The sequence below is a fragment of the Fundulus heteroclitus genome, unplaced genomic scaffold (genome assembly GCF_011125445.2).
Source record: "Fundulus heteroclitus isolate FHET01 unplaced genomic scaffold, MU-UCD_Fhet_4.1 scaffold_63, whole genome shotgun sequence".
Classification (NCBI taxonomy): Eukaryota; Metazoa; Chordata; class Actinopteri; order Cyprinodontiformes; family Fundulidae; genus Fundulus; species Fundulus heteroclitus.
In genome coordinates this window covers 1781015-1803396 of record NW_023397066.1, presented here as the reverse complement: position 1 = coordinate 1803396, position 22382 = coordinate 1781015, and the positions used below count along the sequence as shown (strand labels likewise).

The window sequence follows — 22382 nt, the reverse complement described above, 5'->3', positions numbered from 1 at the left end:
TACGAGTTTACAGAAATGGGTCCTTTGTGTTTTGTTCACATTTTCATGTGATGGGTCATCTTGTTTTGTGTGTGATCACACAGATCCTGCCGACAACGGCATCATCAAAAAAAAGAGATGAATGTTATAAAAATATTATTCTGAAGTCACTATGGGCTCACACCACTCAGACATAGGAGGCCTGCAGACATGATTGCTGTGTATAAGATCCACTGTTTGCTGATTGCAAGGCCAAATGCTGCAGCTGATTGTCTACGATAGACTGTCTTTGTTTTGTCTCATGCCAAGGCCACTGTGCAGTATTAGGGAGAGCCGGAAAGCGAGACAGGCAGAGGCAGGGCAGACTGCAGCGGGCTCGTGGGGTGCGATTACTTTCCATCTATGTGATCTCTGCTCTGTTTCTCAATAAAAGTGCTGGAACTTCATCACCGCCATCTCTTCATTTAGTAAAGATGGGAACTCAGTTATTATTGTTTAGGATTCCCATAACAGTTTATTATATTTATCGGTTATTGCTACACGTGTACTCTGGTCATGATGCTACTTTGGTTCTTAACCTCCACAAAATATGACAAAGATGGCATTATTGTAAAATGCCGCTATATAAATATATTTAACTGGACTAGATCTAAATAATCATCTAATCAACTATCATAATGCTACATTGATTTTATTTTCTGCAGAGTAGAAAATTTGCAGCTTGTGCATTTTGTCAGAATTTCTATATATTTTACAATTAGAAAAAGTGCAAACCACACAAGGAAGTTAATAACAAAAGGTTTTGCACAGGTACAAACAAGACAATTGTTGAGAGTTTTTCCCATTGCTCAGCAAATGTTTGTTCTTCCTGGTAAAGCTGCTGATCCACATTCTAGTGGTTTCAAAGAAGGCAGAGACGAGATTTTAATCATTTAAAAGAAGAGCAAAATTCTCCTGATCAATTTAGTTTTCTTGGGCAATTTATTTATCCTGAACCAAAAAAAAGAATGACTATCTTTTAATCTTTCAACATTTTTATTTGTACTCTACAAGAAAACAAACACTTTGCACAAATTTGAACATACCCATACAACTGAAACCAGTTTCTTCAGCTACACTTTTCAACCGAGTCCCCGTATTTAGATGTTGATCAGAATCAGAATCAGAATCAAGTTTATTGCCAAGTAGGTTTGCATTTACAAGGAATTTGACTTGGTGTTGATGGTGCAGACAAAAAATAAAATAAAATTAAATATATATATATATATATACAGAAGCTATACACACTCAGTAAACTGTGCGTTAATGTAACGCAGAAGCTTGTAAGTCCTGAACGGGGGAGAGAGACAGTGTCCAGTTTCACGGGCGGCTCTTGGCCTTGTTCATAAGGCTGGTAGCAGATGGGAAAAAACTGTTCTTGTGGTGTGAGGTTCTGGTCCTGATGGATTGCAGCCTCCTGCTAGAGGGAAGTGTCTGAAATAGTCTTTGACTGGGGTGGAATGGATCAGCCACAATTTTCCCTGCACGCCTCAGAGTCCGGGAGGATGCAATAAGGTCTCCTGAGAATTCATCTTCAAGATATTAGCCATCATTGATTTTATTCTTAAACCTCATTCCCTATTGATATTTTTTTAAATGAGACAAACATAAAAAAATCTCTTCTGAGCTCTCCACTGCAGAGCCAGAGAAGGTTTATCATAAAAGGTAATTGAACTGTTTGCTCATCCTAAAAGGAAGTATATGAATTTTTCACTTCCTCGGGGAAAAGCCAGGTTCTGCATATTTCTTTATAAAGTTGAATGAGAGCCAGTTTAGGTCTGCAGATTTTTGTTTCATTTTGAGTGAAAGTAGGTGTGTCTCTGCAAGTATTTCTATATAAACAGAAGAAACTAAGCAATCGCAAAACACTCCCTTGTTTTTTGCTGAAGAACACTTATAGGTAAGTGTGCAAAAACTTAGGAATTTTGTTTAATTGAACACAATGTTGCTACATGGCTGCCTTTAGATGTGTCTCTGTCAGCACACTTGACTCAAATAACTGGGCTATTAGCAGAAGTCTGTAGACACTGAGTACCTGCTGAGTACCTACTGAGGAGCCAATTGTTTATAGTCATGTTGTACCAGAGACACATCTAAACATTGGAGGACATCAGTGTGTGAGGACTGGAGTTTAATAAGTCTTGATTTAGGGGATATGTCATCAGATTTGTTTAGCAAATCTTATTTCTCCTAACAAATCATATCTCAAATGTGACTAATTTAATTTATTTTTTAATTGACCGGCTTTAGCACAACTCAGCACCCAGCAGAACCCGAACCACAGAGTGAGGAGAAATATTGGTTAAGGTTTGCTCTACTTTATTTTAATCTTTGCAACATTTTAAAATAAATGCATTATTCAGCTGATGACAAATAAATACTTTTGGTCAATCCTTCTCACCACAGACTGAATCTAATTTATGATCCAAATTCCTCCCACAATAATTGCGTTAATGTTAGCTTAAGTCTTTATATTTGCCGTATGTCATTATATGTCAGTGTTAGACATTTTTAAGTTGCTGACCCTATCTTTGTTTGCAATTAGACTTAGTTTTACTATCTTAATTAATCTAAATTAATCCCGTTTTTTACGGTTGTTAGTTCATTGTTGTGCTCTATGTACATGTTATATTATTTTCTATAGATTTTTTCCCTGTGTTTAGATCTTAATGTTTCTCTTGCTCCCGCAGCTCCCTGCATCATTTCTCCTCAGCTGTTTCTCATTCTCACCTGACTGACCCACTCTCCAGGTCTTTCTCCACACTTCCCTCTGTATGTAAGCTCCATGGTTTTCATCTATCATTGCTGATTCTTTCTCTTACTCTGTTCTCCTGTCATAAACCCTGTTTAATTTCCCAATACTCTGCCCATGCTGTGTTTCCCCTGAATGTGTTATATTTAGCTATTCCCAATATTAATTTTTACCTTCAAAACATTGTTACATTTATCGGTTGTATTTGTGTTGTTCACAAACTTTTCCTTAAAATGCTTTGAGAAATATAAAGTTGTAGTATTAACAGTAAGCAACTGGTAAGCTAAACTATTAATATAAGTATATCAGGAAAAAAACAACAACTCTCAAATTACTTAAAAAATTTCACCAAGCTTTATTCCAAATTAATTTGATATTCATTCCTCTTATAGAAAGCAACTGAAGCCTTAATTGTTTCGTTCTTTGTGTGTTTGATCTGTCGAAAACATCAGTCAACATTTTTTAATTCCACAATTTCCCTTATTTGATTAAAAAAAATCTTAACATAATATACCTCCACAGAAAAAGTGAAGAGATAAAAAAGTTCTGTTTATTCTCGTCAACTTTTCAGACCAAGGGTCCGTTCTTCGTACGTTGCTTAAAACATCCGAGATCAAATGAGACATCCAAGATAATATCATCCGGCTAATCATGATCCGGCTAATTGGGTTCTTCAAACACACCTGTTGTTTACGATTAGTATGGCTGGATTGAGTTATCTGAGACAACTGCGCGTTCATGCGTTTGTTTAAAAGGGGAAATGTATCGATAGTAGAAACAATGATCAGCAACGCTGCTATTGGCTGTTCAGCAAAGAACGCCCACAGTTTTTCTCCCAAGCAGAACACGAGCTTTTAATGGAAGGTTATGCCGAATTTGAGTCATTAATTAAAACACCTCAAAATCTGTTAAAGCCAGGAGAGAGGGCCGGCAAAAAGTAGCAGACAAATTAATGCGTAAATACTGTCCATGGTAGATGTTTCTATCACTTTCTACAGTATGAATTTTTGCATTTTAATAATCTCATATTTACTTTGTTCTTTTATATCAGAGCCTCCACGGGACCCACTAGAACATGGGGACAAGTAAAAGTGAAATAGAAGAATATTCTACAAAATGGTATTTTAAAAGCCACTTGTTATGTCAAGAGATCCAAATTTCAGTGTCATTCCTTAGACACTGGAAGTAAAGGACACGTGCAAACTGGGAATTTTAACAAAAAAAATCTTTATCCATAAAAAATTAAAATCTTCCTTTTCCAAGTCATCCACAGTTTACACGGTAAAACTGTATTGCTCCGTGTGTAGATAATCCATCCATAGTTTTTTTTCTAATCCAATATACGGCTCGACAGGAAGCAAGCCTTTCAAAGTAAACTAAACTTCACAATAAAATGGCCCGAACAAATCTTCTTACTGAATATGATAACAAATAAAAAGCAAACCTTCATACAAACAACTTAAATATTTTAGATTTATAGCTCCAACACAACTTTTTCCTCTTTAAAAGTCACTGTTAAATGATGTGTTTGTCTGTTTATAACAGCCACCAAGAAAAATCTCTGTCGCGCTGCGCTAAAGGATCCTGTCATTGCGCAATACGCGATTAATTCGAAAAACTCTGCAAATTATTCTTGCACCTTCCGCAACAGGTTGCTGTCGTAAAAATGGACATGGCTACGGCAGACTTCCCTATCTCCTCCGCTTCTAAAGCTGTGATCTAATCTTGTTTACATGAAATAAGCCTGCTCTCGAGCAGGTTTAAGCTGGTGCACATGTTGCTATGACAACAAGTGCAGGAAGTCTTTCGAAGAACCAAACGATCCAAGATCATGCCAAATCGTCAACAATGAAATCCTGCTAACTGAGTTAGCCACGTACAAAGAACGGACCCCAAGACTGAAAATGAAACCAAGCCTTGAACTGGCTACGTTCACACTGCAGGTCTTGATACTCACTTCTTATTTTTTGCAAAAATTTGATTTTTTTCTTTTGGGAGTAGTTGTTCATACTACTATTAAATGCAACCACATTTATACAGCTGTCTGAACGGATCAAGACAAATAGCAGTTATCAAGTGCAGATAACAGAAGAATGCAAATTTTAAATAGAATTTGTTCAATAAACTTTAGTTACAGAAAAACTTGAAATAAAACACGGATACCAACCAGTATCTCTCTTTCATTATTAATAGAAAGCTTTGAGCAAGGAGAGCTGAAAATATTACCATCGCATCATAGCAAGACTAAGCGAGTTAAGAAGAAAGCAACACAGCTATTAACAGAGGTCTTTTGCGGAGCGCTAACTGCTACTGTGTGGACAATGATGTAAAAGACAGATGAAATTTGACATGACAGTGAATGCTTTAAAAAAAAGAATTGATACATATCTAAATTATAACCACATACTTTTTTTGGGGGGGGGGGGGGGGGAAAAGATCGAATTGTTCTTCGTCTAACTGATGAATGCTGTGATTCATCTATAACTCAACAGACTACATTAAACTCTAAATATCTACATCACCAACATTCATTTGCTGAAAACTAAAAATATATCTTAGTTAACGCTGACTAGATAACATAAATAATAATAATAGTAATAATAATAATAATAATAATAATAATAATATTGCCTTTTTTTACTGAAAAACTGTCAGTAAGAAAAGTCAACTGACATGGAGTTACCAAAAGACTGAGACATACAATCATATTCAATATATTAGAATATTCTTCACAGGTGGACTTTATTTATTTCTGTTAGCTACAATGACTTTCTGCTCACAGCCATTAGATTAACGGCATCTGAGATTAGAAGCTTTCATCAAACCAAAAAAAAATTAATTGAATGCAGAAATGTAGGCTTGGTAAAACTATGTTTAATACTTCCTTAAAGGTACCTTTAAGTTGAAAAACCTGCCTCATCGGAGCACATGCTCTAATGTTTTGAACAGACAAGTTGAGGTTAAATACATTACCCAGAGGCACATCAACATGGGACAGGAGGAAGCTGGAATTGAACCAAGAACTTTTAGATTTTAAACCACTTCTACTCCCACTGAGCAACAGTTGGCAATGAAAACAAAAATTCACAGTGAATTAATATGTTGGCAACAACAGCCAGCATTGGAAAATATATGAACTATGTCATAAACACATATTTACCAGGGAAATATGGAGCTAAATTGTGGTAATAAAATTTGTTTGAATACATTTTTTGTAATCTGAACAAAAGTGATTTGAAACTGAAAAATAAATTTGAAACTTAATAACAAAATATTTAAAATTGAAAAGTATTATTGAAACTGGAAAATACATTATAAACTAAAAAAAGATTTAAAAAAATAACTAAAAATAAATTCAGATTCACATTTTTTTCAGGTTCAGGGTTTGTTTCAGTTTCAGGTTCTTTAGTTTCCAACTGCTGCCGCCTCACTGTGGGGGCATGACTTAGTTGACAGGAGGTGTGGAAAGATGACTGACAGCTTATTTATTCACATGTGTTGCACTCAGTAGTGATTTCATATGAGGCCTAATGAGGCGTTGAACCTGTTGCTTCAGCAAACAGTTAATTTCTTGAAGCGTCATTTGCACATGAACCCACCTACTGGTCAAGTGCATAATCACAGCCATCTGTGACACCAGCCTGTATTTTTATCCTTTAGGGCCCTTGGAAATTATCCTTAATAACAAGCAGTGGTATATTTAGGCCATTTTTAGGGGTGCTCAAGCACCCCTAAATCTTAGCTCAGCACCCCTAAAAAATACTGATTCAGAGTATTCCTGTATGTCGGTTCGGCTCTGCCACATGTGCGTACATGCATAGGTTCGCCCGAAACGCCTCCGTTTGAAGTGCTTGGCGTTCCCATGGTATTATTTCAATGCTGCTGTGCGCTAGCCTCGTGAGACCATCCTGATCTCGCGAGCTTTCAAGGTTTCACTCGCAGATCAGTCTGGCTACTCTCCGTTAAAGAAAATTTGGAGCCGTTCACCAAACGAACGTCCAATCAGCGTTGGCTTTGAGGCGGGTTGAGGTGTGACGCAACAGGAAGCGCGTCAGTTCAGTCTAAACAACATGGCGGCTTCAGCCGATGAAACTAGCGTTAGCGTGGCTATCGAGCAAGTTTTATCGGAATTACAGAGTATTTCTTTGCTGAGCTAACGAGCCTTTACCTGCAGCAGCAAGAGTAGCTTGGCTTGTGGTTGTGTTTTCGTCGTCGCTCGTAACAGAGTGACGACGAATCTGATTGGTTCATTTAGCCCGTCTATCACCAACATAGGCCAATCAGCTAACCAGTATTTTCGCCCCTTCCCAAAATTACTTCAACGGAAGGTTTCCAGATGGATATGCGGAGCAAATCTATCTGGCGGAGTCAGGTTAGCTGTGCGCAGCTCCACTGCCTGTTTTTTCTTTCCGGTCCCTTTAAATCTGCAGCACACGTGACTGTGCTATGTGCTGGTTAACTCCACTCTCAATGGTTGTGTTGCCTTAAATTCCGCCTTCCCTCTTCCTGATTGGCTGTTTTCTATTGCCTGTGTGTACGTGCATGTTCGTGCGTGCTTGGAGCGCGAGATTTATGTTTTCATTCATACTGGGATACTGCCGTTACCACAATTAATATCAGGCTACGAAACTGGTCCCAGTTAAGGAACTAAATATTATCTGCACTAAAATAGGTGAAAAATGCTGAGTGCAGTTCTGAACAGAAGCAGGAGAGAGAGTTTTAATTTGTTGAACTGGAGAAATGAAAGTAACTAAGGTTAGCATCTCAAAATAGCATTTAATTCTTAAGAATAATACATTTTTATCAACAAAAACCTAATCTCTTTTATAAAACTAAATATGTTTTGCCAGGCAGGGGTTCTGAAGATCGCTGGAAAGATGGAAAAACAAAGACTGTAGGCTGTTAAAAATTCAGATTCTTAGACACAGCCATCTGAAAAAGAAAAGGTGAGGGTTTCCCTTTTACCAATATTTCGTTGCTATTGTTGCTTTAATTTATTGTCGACCCTTCGAGGCAGTTCAGGTATAAATAGCAGGCGTCATTTCTTTTACATAATATACAGTATAGGAACACTAGATTCTGCCTAAACATCTATTTTTTGTTTAGACTTTTGCTTAGTTATAATAGCATGATTAGGATTCCACAAAATAATAGTGCTATTTATTTGACTATTTCTACTTCTAGAATTAGGATAAAGACAAATAAAACAGAGGAAATGAATCTTAAGAATGTTAGATTTACCTTATTAGGAGAAATCAAGTCATAATGTTCCCACATAGGTGAAATACTCCTCTTCTTAGTTGGCTTTATTCTCTATCCTCTTATCACTGTCCTCAATCTCCAAGCTTTTACCTTCTCTCCCCAAAACTTTCTCAACTCTATCCAAGACGTCATCATTCCACATCTCATGTAATCTACGTCCTGCACCCATACCCATGGGGCACTGGTTTGAAACAAATTGAAACTGAAATATAAATAGAATCTGAATAGTAGTTTTAAACATTTCCTTTTAGTTTAAAAAATACGTTTCAGTTTTAAATGTTTTTTTCAGTTTCAATTAGTTTCAGTTTGAAAATAATTTTTCTGTTTCAATTTATTTTTCCTTTTTCAGTTTAAAAAATGTTTTCAAACCAACTTTATGCCCCCAATTTAGCTCCACAGGGAAGTCTTTAATTATGCGAAAGGTTGTATAATGTATGTGCAGCCTAGTTTTTCAGTGCCTATGAAAACACATTTTATTACACTTGTATGATGATACAATTCAATTGAATTTTATTTATATAGCGCCATTTCATGAAACATGTCATCTCAAGGCTCTTTCCAAAGTCTGACTCCATCAGATCCTCCAGGTTGGTGAGAAAGTTTCCTCTCTAAGGAAACCCAGCAGGTTGCATCAAGTCTCTCCAAGCAGCATTCACTCCTCCTGAAAGAGCGTAGAGCCACAGTGGACAGTCGTCTGCATTGTTGATGGCTTTGCAGAAATCCCTCATACTGAGCATGCATGAAGCGACAGTGGAGAGGAAAACTCCCCTTTAACAGGGGGGAAAACCTCCAGCAGAACCAGAACCAGGCTCAGTGTGAACGCTCATCTGCCTCGACCCACTGGGGCTTAGAGAAGACAGAGCAGAGACACAGAAAGCACAGAAGCTCACATTTACCCAGGAGTACTTTCTATGGTAGAGAAGACAGAGCAGAGACACAGAAAGCACAGAAGCTCACATTGATCCAGGAGTACTTTCTATGTTAGATGGTAATAGTGGATGATCTGCCTCCCCTGATGATGTCACAGCTAACAGAACACCAGACCAGGTGTACCTTCTATGAAGAAAAAATTACAGAGAACAAAAAGTTAAAAGTTGAAATAACAACCAAGAATGCAAATTGTAGAATAGTAGAACTCAGCAGAGAGAGAGAAATAGGCCCTGATGTCCTCCAGCAGCCTAAGCCTATAGCAGCATAACTAAAGAGGTAGCTCAGGGTAACATGAGCCACTCTAACTATAAGCTTTGTCAAAAAGGAAAGTTTTAAGCCTTGTCTTAAACGTAGACAGGGTGTCTGCCTCACAGAGTTGATCCCACAGGAGAGCAGCCTGATAGCTAAAGGATCTGCCTCCCATTCTACTTTTAGAGACTCTAGGAACCACCAGCAGACCTGATAAATGTACACCTGATATTACCTGATAATTAATTAGATAAAAAGTAATATTTGTGTTGCTTTTTTCAGGTTTGGCCACAACCAGACTGACAGTGAAGAAGAATCAACATTTAAAACCAAGATGTGCTTGTCACTGATAATAACTGTCTTGATTGTTGTGTTTGTATTTATCATGTTATTCTGGCAGAACATTATCACTCTCAGTATCCTCAGAACAGGCGGTCACTTGATCATTAACACTGATTTACATAAATCAGGAAAAAGAGTTTCAGATGTAGTCATCTCAGCATTAGATGATCCTAAAATATCAGGAGCGTTAACATTGGCTGTCACTGTGTTTTTCATTTTGTCAAGCCCTCTAACTACGACTCTGTTGGTCATTCTTAATGCAACACTTTGGTTGCATTGGCTCAACATCCTCCCACTGAAAGAATTAATCGCATTAACCTCAGACTTTTATCAGTCGGTTACCACAGGACCAAATCTCACCTGCACTGATTCATCGGCAGTTGATACACAGCTGGCTGATTTCCTTGAAGGAAGAAGAACTGTTATCCAGTGTTATGCACCTGTGCTGTTTCTTCTGTTTCCTGCCCTGATGTTTAGTGTTTTGGTCCGGCTATCTGCATTCCATGCTCCTCTCGGCTCTGTTAATTAGCGGTGGCAGCAGCACCTGCGCCTGATTACATGCATTGTGTTCACCTGTGATCCTGCCAATAAATACCTGCCTCTCACAGCTAGTCTCTGCCATATTTTTGAAAGCCATCGTCTGAGTAGACCATTTAGGTATTCTTTGATTACCTACCTGTTCCTGACCCAATCCCATTCTGTGGATTATCCCTGTTTTACCTGTGTTGGACTCTCCTGTTGGCCCTGGATTCTGGACACCGACTTATCGATCTGCCTTGTGACCAAGCCGCTCTCCCCAGCCCTCTGATTACCTCTGCCAGTCTCTGTCTCCTGTGTATGACCCCTGTCCAGATTCTGGATTGCCCAGTTGTCTCAGCCCTATATACTATGTTTGTGAAACCCCTTCCAAGTTTCAGTGCCTGTGACCACATAATCTTCATGTCCAGGACCCACAGAGTCCCTGGTTCTACCCATTGGATCCTGTGCCACCTCCCAGATTATGGGAAGGTTAGTGGCTTTATTTCAGTGCCCTCTTCACCTAATCGATTTAATCACAGCCACTAACTTCCATTTTCAGTGGTTCCTGCGAGCACTACCAGCTCTTTCCCATATAACACCAAAATCTTTCTTTTAATTAAAGTTTTGAATTCACTCCTGTTGTCTGACTGAATTATGGGGTCTTCTGCACCAGGCATTTGGTGTGGGAAATAAAAGATAACTGAATCCCCAGTTACTGATTGAACAAAAGGAAACTGTGATTCCATCAAGTTCCAGCATTTTATTAAGTAACACAAACATTTCATACCCAGACATTTACAGTCTCACACAGAAAACATGTAAGGTTTGACCTTCATTAACCAGGGTAGAGTGAAACAGTCCTATCGCTGAGTACAGCTGCTGACGTTTTAAAGAAACGTCAGCAGCTGTAAACACATCTGCAGGGAGCGCCTGAGCGCTACTTTATAGGATTTAGCTGCTTGCTTACACTGCCACCTAGTGGACGTTGACTAATCAGAGGCGTGAAGGCCTTAATTCTGATCTGCTGCAGTCAAACACAAGCCGAGAAACGCTGGGCTGCGAGGGCGGCTCAGAGCTGCTGGCAGCTTTTCTAATTTGTCTCAACGAGGTTATAGAACTGACTTTACACTGGTATTTTAAGTTAAAGTTGAAATACAAGTTTATGTTTCTTCTTGCTTCCTGTCATTTATTCTGTTTATTTGGATTCAGTTTGCCGCTCATGTTTCTGTCAGATTCTTACCTTCCTGCCTCACTCTTCTGTTCTGTTTAAGTGTGTTTTTTGGGTCATAGACTGTCCATTTATCATGGCTCTTATATTCCTGTTAGGTTTTATTCTCCTCTTGTCCCGGATCATTGCTTTCTCTCTCTCTCTCTCTCTCTCTCTCTCTCCCTCAGTTTAATTACCTTTCCAACTTTCACCTATGCTAATTGACTCACCTGCCTTCCCCTCTGTCTCTTCCTCTATATATTCACCCATTGTCATTCATTGTCGGGTCCTCCGTTATGCCACCCCTGTTCTGGTCAGTTTCCCATCTTTAGAAATTAGGGGTTATTTTATGTTTTACCCAAAACTATATATACCAAAAGCAGAAATACTTATATTACTGATGTGAGACGTTGAGCTGTTCAGGATGAAACCCAAACTCATTCACACTGAACACCATTTCTGCAACAAAGCGGCCACATTCATGTTCGGTGTAATCGCACCTTATTCTTCCTCACCTTTCCTTTACAACTCACTCCATCAACAAGACAATGATGCTGTGCTGTGAGATACCTGAAAATGTGTTTGGGTTAGGAATGGGAGAAGTAACATCAGAATCAGAAATACTTTAATAATGCCAGAGGGAATTTGAAACAGGCGATCTGCAGACAGGACGGTCAGGTTAAATGTCTTTGTAATGAAGAAATAAAGTTTAATGAGACAAAAATTAAGTATTCAGAGATGGTGTGCAGAGACTTTATAGTTAAAAACATTTAAAATGTGCATCCTCCATTTTGCTGGAGGTTTTTTCTTCTTTGTCCTATTGATTCTTTTCCTCTGTAGAAAGTATCATAATTACTACCTCTGGCACCAACTGTTTTCTCACAGAGCAGAGCTGCATCGGTCAGACAGAGGAAGACAGGACTCATAATCCTGCATCCTAATGTTAATCAGCAGGTCATGACCTTATTTTCGTTCAGTTAGGTTAAAGTTTCATGCCGGTTCATTTTCCACTTTGTAAAGACTTTCACTTTCATCACGCAGCTGACTGATCTTTTAGGCTTCCTCTTATTCTTTTCACACTGTCCCCAAACTCATACTTATACTTCTTGCTTTTTTTGGTCTTCCACAACTTCTCTAAGTCAAACACATGATGAAATGTGTTATTCTTCTCCAATCAGCAAAATATTGACATGTAATTGACAAATTACACCGACTGTTGGAGGCATCAGGACCAGGATTGATTTCATCATAAAGTATGAAACTATGAATGATACCAGAAAACCGTGAAAGCAAGGCAAATTTATTTGTATAGCACAATTCAGTACAGAGACAATGCAAAGTGCTTTACATGATTAAAATACAGGAAAATAAAACAGAATAAAAGCAAGTAGGAATAAAATGTAGAAACAAAATAGAACATCAATAAACAGTTGGACTAAAAAAGTTGAACTAATGATGTTTTAGTAAAACTGTTTAACGAGAACAGTCGAAGGCAGTCCTAAACAAATGTGTTTTTAATCTTGATTTAAAAGAACTCAGGTTTTCCGCATTTTTACAGCTTTCTGGGAGTTTGTTCCAGATCAGTGGAGCATAGGAACTAAATGCTGCTTCTCCATGTTTGGTTCTGGTTCTGGTTCTGGTTCTGCAGAGCAGGCTGGAGCCAGAAGACCTGAGTGGTCTGGAGGGTTGATGCCCTGATAACAAGTCTGTGATGTATTTAGGTGCTAATTCAGGGATTTATAGACTAACAGAAGTATTTTAAAGTCTATTCTCTGAGATACAGGGAGCCAGTGGAAGGACTTCAGAACCGGGTCCCTGTTCTCTACGTTCTTAGTCTTAGTGAGGACTTCAGAACCGGGTCCCTGTTCTCTACGTTCTTAGTCTTAGTGAGGACTTCAGAACCGGGTCCCTGTTCTCTACGTTCTTAGTCTTAGTGAGGACTTCAGAACTGGGGTTATGTGCTCTGAAGGATATCTTCCAGTCATGCAGCATGTTTGTTGTTAATTGTGAGTGAGGAGCGTGCAGATTGCAGAGAGAAGCGAAGATACAACATAATCTTTCAAGGAAAGGTGTGTCTCACATGTACATGTGGAAATTCAAAAATTATCATTTATGGTCTCGCAAAAACAAATACCTTTACAGAAACACATGATCTGGTCTCCGTGGGGAGCCTCAGTTTCCCAGCTGGTTTCCATCTGTCTGATCAGACTCACCTGCTTTCAGCCCCTCTTCACTCCTCATAAAGCTAACTTTCAAATTATCAGCCTTATTCTAAATGCATATATTTTATGCATATATTTTGTGTTCAGAATTGGTTAGTATCGCTGTGTGGATGTGAGCACACATGTTCAAGTACCCCAAGCTACACATAAAGAGGTTTACACAGTTTACAAACCCAGTATTAAACACACAGAAATATTCAAAGTCTGAGTACTTTTCCAAAATCCATAAAAAAAGTTTCACAGTGTCTTGTAATAAAGACTATACAGAAAACATTAAATCTGACAATAACCAGGAATAATGACAGCTGGTAGCACTGTTGCCTTCCAGCATGATGGTCCTTGGTTCAAATCCTGGCCTCGGGTCTTTCTGCATGTTCTCCATCTCAGTTCATGGATTATCTCCTGTACCCCAGCTTCCAAAACTAATCAGAATAGAATATCTAACAATAGCTGCTTGTCAGATAGCTGTGAGGGAAGCAGCTGTTCTCCTCTCACAGGAACGTCTGAAGCTGTGTTCTTTCACCACTCGCAGCAGAGCTGGTGAACGAAGCCACGGCGTTGAAGCTCAGCGGCGCCTTCGTCTTCCTGATGCAGCCGCGGAACAGCAGCCGCGCCCACAGCCTGAAGTGGTGGTCCAGGAAGAAGTAGATGGCAGGGTTCATGCAGCTGTTAAAGAAGGCCAGGCAGCAGGAGACGACGAAGCCGTGGCTCAGCCAGGCCGTGGTCTCACAGCTCAGACTGAAGTCTGAGAGGCGTGAAAGGATCCTGACGGACTTGAAGGTGTTGTAGGGCAGCCAGGACACCACGAACGCTGCCATGACGCAGAGGACCATCTTCACTGAGTGTCTGCGGCGGGCCTCGGCTCTGGCGTTCCCTGCAGCCACGCGGTGCCTGTAAAGGTGTTTGAGGATGGCTCCGTAGCAGAGCAGGATGATCAGCGCTGGGAGGACGAACGTGAGGAGCTCCGTGGCCAGATTCCTGCCCAGGAAGAGCATCGAGCTGTCATCCGCCTGGCAGGCCTGGCCCCCTTCGAACGGCGCCAGGTATCGGTACACCAGAAAGGGGATGCCGAGGATGAGGGAGACCACCCAGAGGGCTGCACAGGTGATGCGAACGCACCGACTACTCCTGAGGTGCCTCAAATCCATCATTCTCACCGTGGCTAGGTAGCGGTCGACGCTCATGCAGGTGAGGAAGAAGACGTTGGAGAAGCGGTTCACGGAGATGATATAGCTGCTCAGCTTGCACAGGACGTCACTGGCAGCCCCAAAGTCCCAGTGGTTGTTCTGGCCGGCGGAGATGGCCCACAGAGGCAGCGTGAGGACGAAGACCAGGTCGGCTAGTGCCAGGTTCACCACAAAGGTGTCCACCAGCCGACCCGCCCTCTTGCCTTTGCTCCAGACCACCGCGATCACAAAGACGTTGCCCCAGAATCCAGAGAAGAATATCAGGAAATACGTCACCGGCAGGAAAATGTGGGAGCCACGCAGGCCGGGGTGGAGACACACGTGGTCTGACGTGTCGTTCCCAGTGATGTTATCATAATAATAGAAATAAAGATAGTCTTCGTCCAGCATGCTGAGAGGTGACGATGTGCAGCGAGGCGGCTGATCTAACCTTCTGAACACACTGCCTCCCCATTTATGGCTGCAGACCACAGAAAAGGCAGATTCAGTTCTCTGGCTGCCATACCACCACTACCCTCTTCCTTTATCTTTCTGACGTAACTTCTTCTTACAGGTTTCTCTCATGCCAGTGAAGATCTGCTGATTTAAAATGAGCATGTCATTTGGAGCGTGAGAAACATTCCTGACAGATTATGAGGACGCTACACTAAATATTTTGCAAAGGGTTAGGGTTAGGTGTCGAAACGTTTTCAGATAGAACTGAACGAATGTCCGGTCGCCTCCGATTTAAGTCTGTCTGCAGCTGCAGCAACCAGGATAATGCTAAATTTGCACAGGTATTTAAAAAAACAAAACTATGATTTTTTTTTTTCATGCAATCATCTCAGAATGTTTTCAAAACCCCTAGTGAGACTTTTGTCAACCCATGTCAGGTGGTTTATCATAAATAACATCTGTACTAGAAAATTGTTAATTTCATCCTGTCCTACTTTCATCTGACCAGTAGAGGGCAGCTAGCTGAGCTTTACTTCTTCGACATGTGCTCATCTTTTTATGTTTAGCTTTCAAAGCTATTTTAGCTGGGGTCAAAGTCAATCAATTAAAACTTTCAAGTTAAATTGCTCTTCGCATGCGTCCTGATTGAACATCGCATGCTTGTTAAGTTAAAAGTTGTCTGGTATTCCTGCAGTTGTTGCTTTATTTTTGTTTCTAAATTAAGCCGCTTCTGTTTCATTTGGTTTGATAACAGTATCACCTATAAGAAAATAAAAACCCAACACAATATGGCAGACATAATCTAGATATGCTTTAAAGTAACCAGTCTTAGAGTTTCCTATTCCAGGTGAGCTTGTTTGGTAAAGATCCAGATTAAGTTTAATCTCCTCTGAATAAGCAGATTCCCTATAAACCAGCAGCTGGGTGCAGGACCAGAGACGATGTGTGCATCAGTCCACGCTGATTCTGCCTTCAGGGTGCAGCGATGAAGAATAATTTGTTCGTTTTGTGGATGAATGAACTCTGCGTGGTGACTTAAGCTGTAAAGCCCAGGAACTCAGCAGCTGGAAAAAAGCATTTCTGAAGCCGAACTCCAGAGAGGCTGTTCTCAAAACAAATGATAGGAGTAAACCTGCTGGAAATGCTGGAATTCCATTACGAAACAGATTCGCTCCGCTCCAAAATGTGACCAGGGAGGATCACGACAACAATCAGAGGTATGTCAACGATTTTCGTTCTAAGACATCACAGAAAAGACATGCCACAGGACCAAGGACCCTGATATTATGCAATGGATCTGTAAGGGGGATTAAACATTTCTGTAACAAGAAAAACACAGAGGTGTTGATTTATAACCCTTCGAACTTTGGCCTGGTGTCTGAAATATCAGACAACCTTCTGAGGATCTTGAAAGAACGCCCGACCTTGGAAAAACTCATAATACAAGCTGAAGCCCTGGGCGACGTCACCCGGATAAGAAAATCAGAAGTATTGAAAGAGGATTACATTTGTTTGTTGAACCTAGTTCATGGCCTTAATGTCAAGGTGTTTCTTAGCGGCCCTCACTCGCCCGTTTACTGTGGAGATGAGATTTTTTCCAGAATTCTGATGCTAAACAAATGGCTGGAAAAAACATGCAAACAAACAACTGTAACCTTCATAGACAACTTTAACATCTTCTGGGAAAGAAGACATCTGTTTAGCAGCAATGGCTTCTCTCTAAATAGGTCAGGTGCAAAACGGCTGATTTCAAACATCTTCTATTCTGTGAACCATACGCCATCAGCTTTGTCCCAAAACAAAGTACATCCAGTGCCAAAACAAATGATAAGCCCAGTGCTGTCATGAATAAGAAACAGAGGACCCTGAATTCAGCCAGACAAGCAAAAGGTTGTAATAAAAAGGTGATTTATTAACAAAGCAAAAAACCAAAAGAGGGCACCAAGCCAAAAAGCAAAGAGGCAGTGTCCAAAAAACTTAAACAGTCCACAGCCAACAACCTAAAATAAACTGGTCAGAAGTCAGGCTGGTCTATTAACAAAAAGAGCAGAACAGGTCAAAGAATCCAGGTAAAAACTAACAGAATCAGGTTGGGTACAGGCAGACAGGATCAGACTTACCCCAGGCAGGAAACACAAACACACAATGATCGGGCAGAGTGCAAGGAACAGAGGCAGGCATAAGTAGGGGAGTGAGCAGGTGAAAGGAATCAAACTAATTACCAGACTAAGTGGAGCTGATCAGGGAAGTGGCTGGAGGTGGAACTGAACTGACTGAATAACTACCATGTGAAAACAGGTTAAACTAAAACAGTTCAAGAACCAATCTGAAACACAAAATAAATTACAAGACCCAACCTAAGATGGAACTCAAACCAAGACTGAAACAGGACACAAGCTAAAATAGAAAACAATAACCTAAAAACAGAAATTAAAACTAAGGCAGGAACTCAAACTATGACAAGTGCAGCCCGAACAAGCCAAGATAAAGATGGCCAGAAAGATGACACAGATAGAGGCTTCATCAGAGCTACAGGAGGATTCATCCCAGATCTCAGCAGGACATGGAGAGGACCAAGAACCTCCATTGTCACGAACACAGGTCCGGACTACACCCGCCTCGCCTTCCTCTCCACAAAGCCCAGAGGTTCCTTTTCTGGAATTTTCTCCCAAGATGAACAAAGTATTTAAGATTGGCCTACAGATGACATCCTCTCCATATAGCCACAGCTCTGTGACTAAACCAGCATCTTCCAAAGGCCGCAGAGCCCCAGATCCTCCTCTATGTATCACGGAACATGCCTGTCCTCAAGACCTTCAGATTACTTCGCTGTGATACACAGCGGGCCCTCGCTGCACGTTTATCAGACATAACAGTTTCCAGAATCAGCATGGGTCTTTTCCCGGGAATTACGGAATATCTGTGATGATACGTGGCAGAAAAAAGAAAAACAAAAGGATAAACAGGAAAAAATACTTGAAAGTCATTAACTGTCAGATGCAACCTGCCACAGAGACATCATCAACCACTAAATCATATAAACTAGGTTTATTAAACATTAGATCTCTGTCAGGAAAATCCCTTTTAATTAATGACTTTATTATTGACAACAATCTTGATGTTATATTTTTAACAGAAACATGGTTACATGAATCTAATGAAGAAGTTATACTGATGGAGTCAACACCTCCAAACTACAATTTCCTTTGTGAGAGCAGACAGCAAAGGAAAGGTGGAGGAGTAGCAACATTGTTTAATGATTCACTAAAGTGTAAAAAGGTGTTTTTGGGAAAATTTGACTCTTTTGAACATTTGGCTCTCAAGGTAAAGAGCCCGGTACGAACTATGTTTCTGAATGTTTACAGACCTCCTAAGTCCACATCAAACTTTTTTAATGATTTTAGTGACCTCCTGTCTGTGATATGTGTTGATTATGACTGTTTAATTATTGTGGGAGACTTCAACTTTCACGTTGACAACCCTAAAGACAGAAGTGCAAAAGAACTGTGTGACACACTTAGAAACTTTGGTTTAACCCAACATGTTAAACAGCCAACACACAAGCAGGGACATATTTTAGACTTAATCATCACTAAAGGTCTAAACATTTCACAGGTCAATGTAACTGATGTTGCCTTATCCGATCACTTCTCCGTTAACTTTGAATGTATCATTACCAGTGACTCATTTAGCCAAAGGGACATCGTAAGAAAACGCACCTTTAAGGACAATGCCACAGAAACTTTTATTCAAGCTTACTCTGCTACCTCAACCTTGGGCTGCAACTCAGTAGATGAGCTAGTAGATAACTTTCAGTCTAAAGTCTCTGACATCATTAACTGCATTGCTCCAGTCAAAGTGAAGTTTTTTTCCGGGAAGAAAAAATCTCCTTGGAGAAATGCTCCAGCAGTTAGAAGTGAAAAAAGGGAATGTCGGAAAGCTGAACGCAGGTGGAGAAAGAACAGACTCCAGGTTCACTATGACATCTATAAAGAGAGACTTTACAGATATAACTTACAACTGAAAAATGCAAGAGAATCTTTCTTCTCTGAGATCATTAAGAAAAACATTAATAATGCTCGTGTCTTATTTGCCACAGTCGACAGGTTAACAAATCCTCCTGTGTCAGTGGCTTCCGAACTCCACTCCACCAGGGCCTGCAACGAATTTGCAAACTTCTTTACTGAAAAAATCCAAAAGATTAGAGGATCTGTTTGTACATCCATACTAAGTTCATTACCAAAGTTGTCTCCTACCAGAATTGATTTTGACCAAATGTCCCAATTCATTCCACGTCCCAAGAGCTAGAGAGGTTCCGACTAGAGATAGTCGGACTCACCTCGACGCACCGCTCTGGCTCCGGAACCAGTCTCCTTGAGAGGGGCTGGACATTCTTCCACTCTGGAGTTGCCCATGGTGAGAGGCGCCGAGCTGGGGTTGGCATACTGGTTGCCCCCCATCTCGGTGCCTGCACGTTGGGGTTTTCCCCGGTGAACGAGAGGGTGGCCTCCCTCCGCATCCGTGTGGGGGGACGGGTTCTGACTGTTGTTTGCGCTTATGCGCCAAACAGCAGTTCAGATTACCCACCCTTTTTGGAGTCCTTGGAAGGGGTACTGGAGAGTGCCCCTCCTGGGGACTCCCTCGTTTTGCTGGGGGACTTCAACGCTCACGTGGGCAATGACAGTGGGACCTGGAGGGGCGCGTTTGGGAGGAATGGCCCACCTGATCTGAACTCGAGTGGTGTTTTGTTGTTGGACTTCTGTGCTCGTCATGGATTGTCCATCACAAACACCATGTTCAAGCATAAGGGTGTCCATATGTGCTCTTGGCACCAGGACACCCTAGGTCGCAGTTCAATGATCGACTTTGTTGTCGTTTCATCTGACCTGCGGCCGTATGTCTTGGACACTCGGGTGAAGAGAGGGGCGGAGCTCTCCACCGACCACTACCTGGTGGTGAGTTGGCTCCGATGGCGGGGGAGGAAGCCGGTCCGACCGGGCAGGCCCAAACGCACTGTGAGGGTTTGCTGGGAACGTCTGGCAGAGTCCCCTGTGAGGCGGAGCTTTAACTCCCACCTCCGGGAGAACTTTAAACACGTCCCGAGGGAGGCGGGGGACATTGAGTCTGAATGGACCATGTTCCACGTGTAGCGTGGTCCAGAATGAAACTGTCCTCCACTACAAATTTAACTTGATGAATCAGCTTTATTGCAATCTGCAAGGAGCCAAAAGTTATTTTTAACAACACAGTTCGCCACACACAATTATACTTCACATTCATGTGTTCTTATTCTCTGAATAACCTAGCACACACAGTGCAATTCTGAACTTTTGCACCACATATTAACAATAAATCATAGCCTTTGAATCTATTCCAAACACAGAAAAATCATATACATAGCACCTTTTTCAGATCAGTTTTGTTATACATTGTCTAGCAAATTTGCTCAAATAGTGAACCAATCATATTTAACAAACCTTGTCAACGTTAATCAAATTACCATTAATCAAATAAATCATTCCGTATTTTAGCTTATTTACACAGGCTGACAAACTCCTCCCACGGAGTGCAGGCTCACTGTTTATTTTCCCCAGCCCCGCGCTCACCCAAGGTAGTTAGCAACTGCCGCTAACGATAAGCTAACCATTTTCGGTACTTTGTATTTGCCACACAACAGTCATAAACAATACCCTAAATCAGCTGAGATCATAAACTCGCTTTTACCAATTACTATCCAATTCTAACCCCCCCTTCTTACCTGCAAGGAGCCAAAAGTTATTTTTAACAACACAGTTCGCCACACACAATTATACTTCACATTCATGTGTTCTTATTCTCTGAATAACCTAGAACACACAGTGTAGCGAACGCGCCCCCTGCTGGTCGGGGTTAGCCAGTGCATACTGCTCCATCACTCATCTTCAAACAACAAAACAAACTTTCCTTAACAGAAAACACAACTTTAGCAGTCTGAACATAAACTGTATTACATGTAAATTATATTAATCATGTATCTAATCATTGGGTAGGAGTTTCAACCCACTGCTTGCTCAGTATGCCACACTCTCCCCCCCAATAATAAATGTCCTCAGACATTTCTGATACCCAAAATGTACCCTGTCACATATCGAATTTTCTTACTGAAACATGGTATTACCTATTGATGTTACATTTTATTTAATGTGGCCCTTGACATCAAGTTCAATTAGTACCCATTTATCAAAGTATCCGGCCCATTTAGCTCAATACCAGTAAACATCAGCTACTGTACTGTGGACCTCAATCAGATCAACTCTCAATTGTAACAGAACTCATATCGGCCTCAGTTCTTTTAGTCTGTTACCAGTATCTCTATCTGTACAGTATTATTTCAATATGTTCTCCTGGAAATGTCTCTTCTTTACACTTCATGGAATTTCACCAAGTCCATTTTCTCCAAACTAGAGTAATGTTTGTGTGAGTTCAACTCATTACTTCAGTGTCTAGTGATGTCCAGGGTCGCCACATGGTCGGTGGTTTGCAGGCTGAGGTCATACTCACGACACGCAGGCTCTCTGCACCAGCTTTCACCCACGTTGGTTCACCCAAGGCGTTGTAGGTCAGAATCTGGGGACGGTGCCTTTGTCGCTGTGGGTAGCTTGTCACTGGTGGCAGGTGAAAATCATCTTCCTCTGATGACTCTAGTAGACCGTCCCTGGCCTCTGTAGTGTCTTCCACCTCACCTCCGTCAGCTGTGATTCCTCTATTGTCAGTCTCTGCGTCATCCCGAGCAACCGTTCCGTCTTCCAGATCTGGCACTCCATTTTGCATGGTGGGAGCTGGTGTAAATGGCTCCGCCTCTGGGTCTAAGACTGCAGTTCTCTGACTTAGTTCCCGGTGGTATGGGAACCGACACACCAGCTCAACATCATCACTGTCCGAATCGTTCTCTGGCTCCGTGATTTGCTGCCCTCTTGTTCTTGTCCCTGCCTGTATCTTTGTTTCGCGTTTAGCAGGACCTGGTTCTGGTTTTTCCAGGGGCAGACTGTCACACGGGAGTAGAAGATTCCTATGCAACACACGACTCTTGCCTCCTCCCTCTGGTGCCACTTCATACACTGGGCTGTCACTGCTCCTCCTCCTCACCACCACATGCACTTTAGGTTCCCAATAGGCCCGCAGTTTCCCAGGGCCACCCCTCTCTGACAGGTTCCGTACAAGCACTCGTCCACCCTGTTGCAAGTCGGCTCCAAATGATCTTTTGTCATAACCTTTCTTGC

General features: G+C 41.2%; 1 protein-coding gene and 2 long non-coding RNA genes across 3 annotated transcripts; 1 reads left to right on the top strand and 2 right to left on the bottom strand.

The window, feature by feature from the left end:
* Positions 1-1900: 1900 nt before the first annotated feature.
* On the top strand, positions 1901-10390 carry LOC110368037. Its single transcript, XR_002427871.2, has 3 exons — positions 1901-1918; positions 2269-2325; positions 9494-10390. It is a non-coding gene; the product is annotated as an uncharacterized LOC110368037 (long non-coding RNA).
* A 3602-nt stretch (positions 10391-13992) lies between these two features.
* Positions 13993-15667, bottom strand: LOC105923904 (probable G-protein coupled receptor 25). Its single transcript, XM_012859824.3, has 2 exons — positions 15657-15667; positions 13993-15148 (listed from the first exon to the last, which is right to left on the bottom strand). The coding sequence occupies exons 1-2, from the start codon at positions 15665-15667 to the stop codon at positions 13993-13995; spliced, it is 1167 nt and encodes a 388-aa protein (XP_012715278.3).
* Positions 15668-20307: 4640 nt separating this feature from the next.
* Positions 20308-21838, bottom strand: LOC118561451. Its single transcript, XR_004930055.1, has 2 exons — positions 20970-21838; positions 20308-20425 (listed from the first exon to the last, which is right to left on the bottom strand). It is a non-coding gene; the product is annotated as an uncharacterized LOC118561451 (long non-coding RNA).
* Positions 21839-22382: the final 544 nt, after the last annotated feature.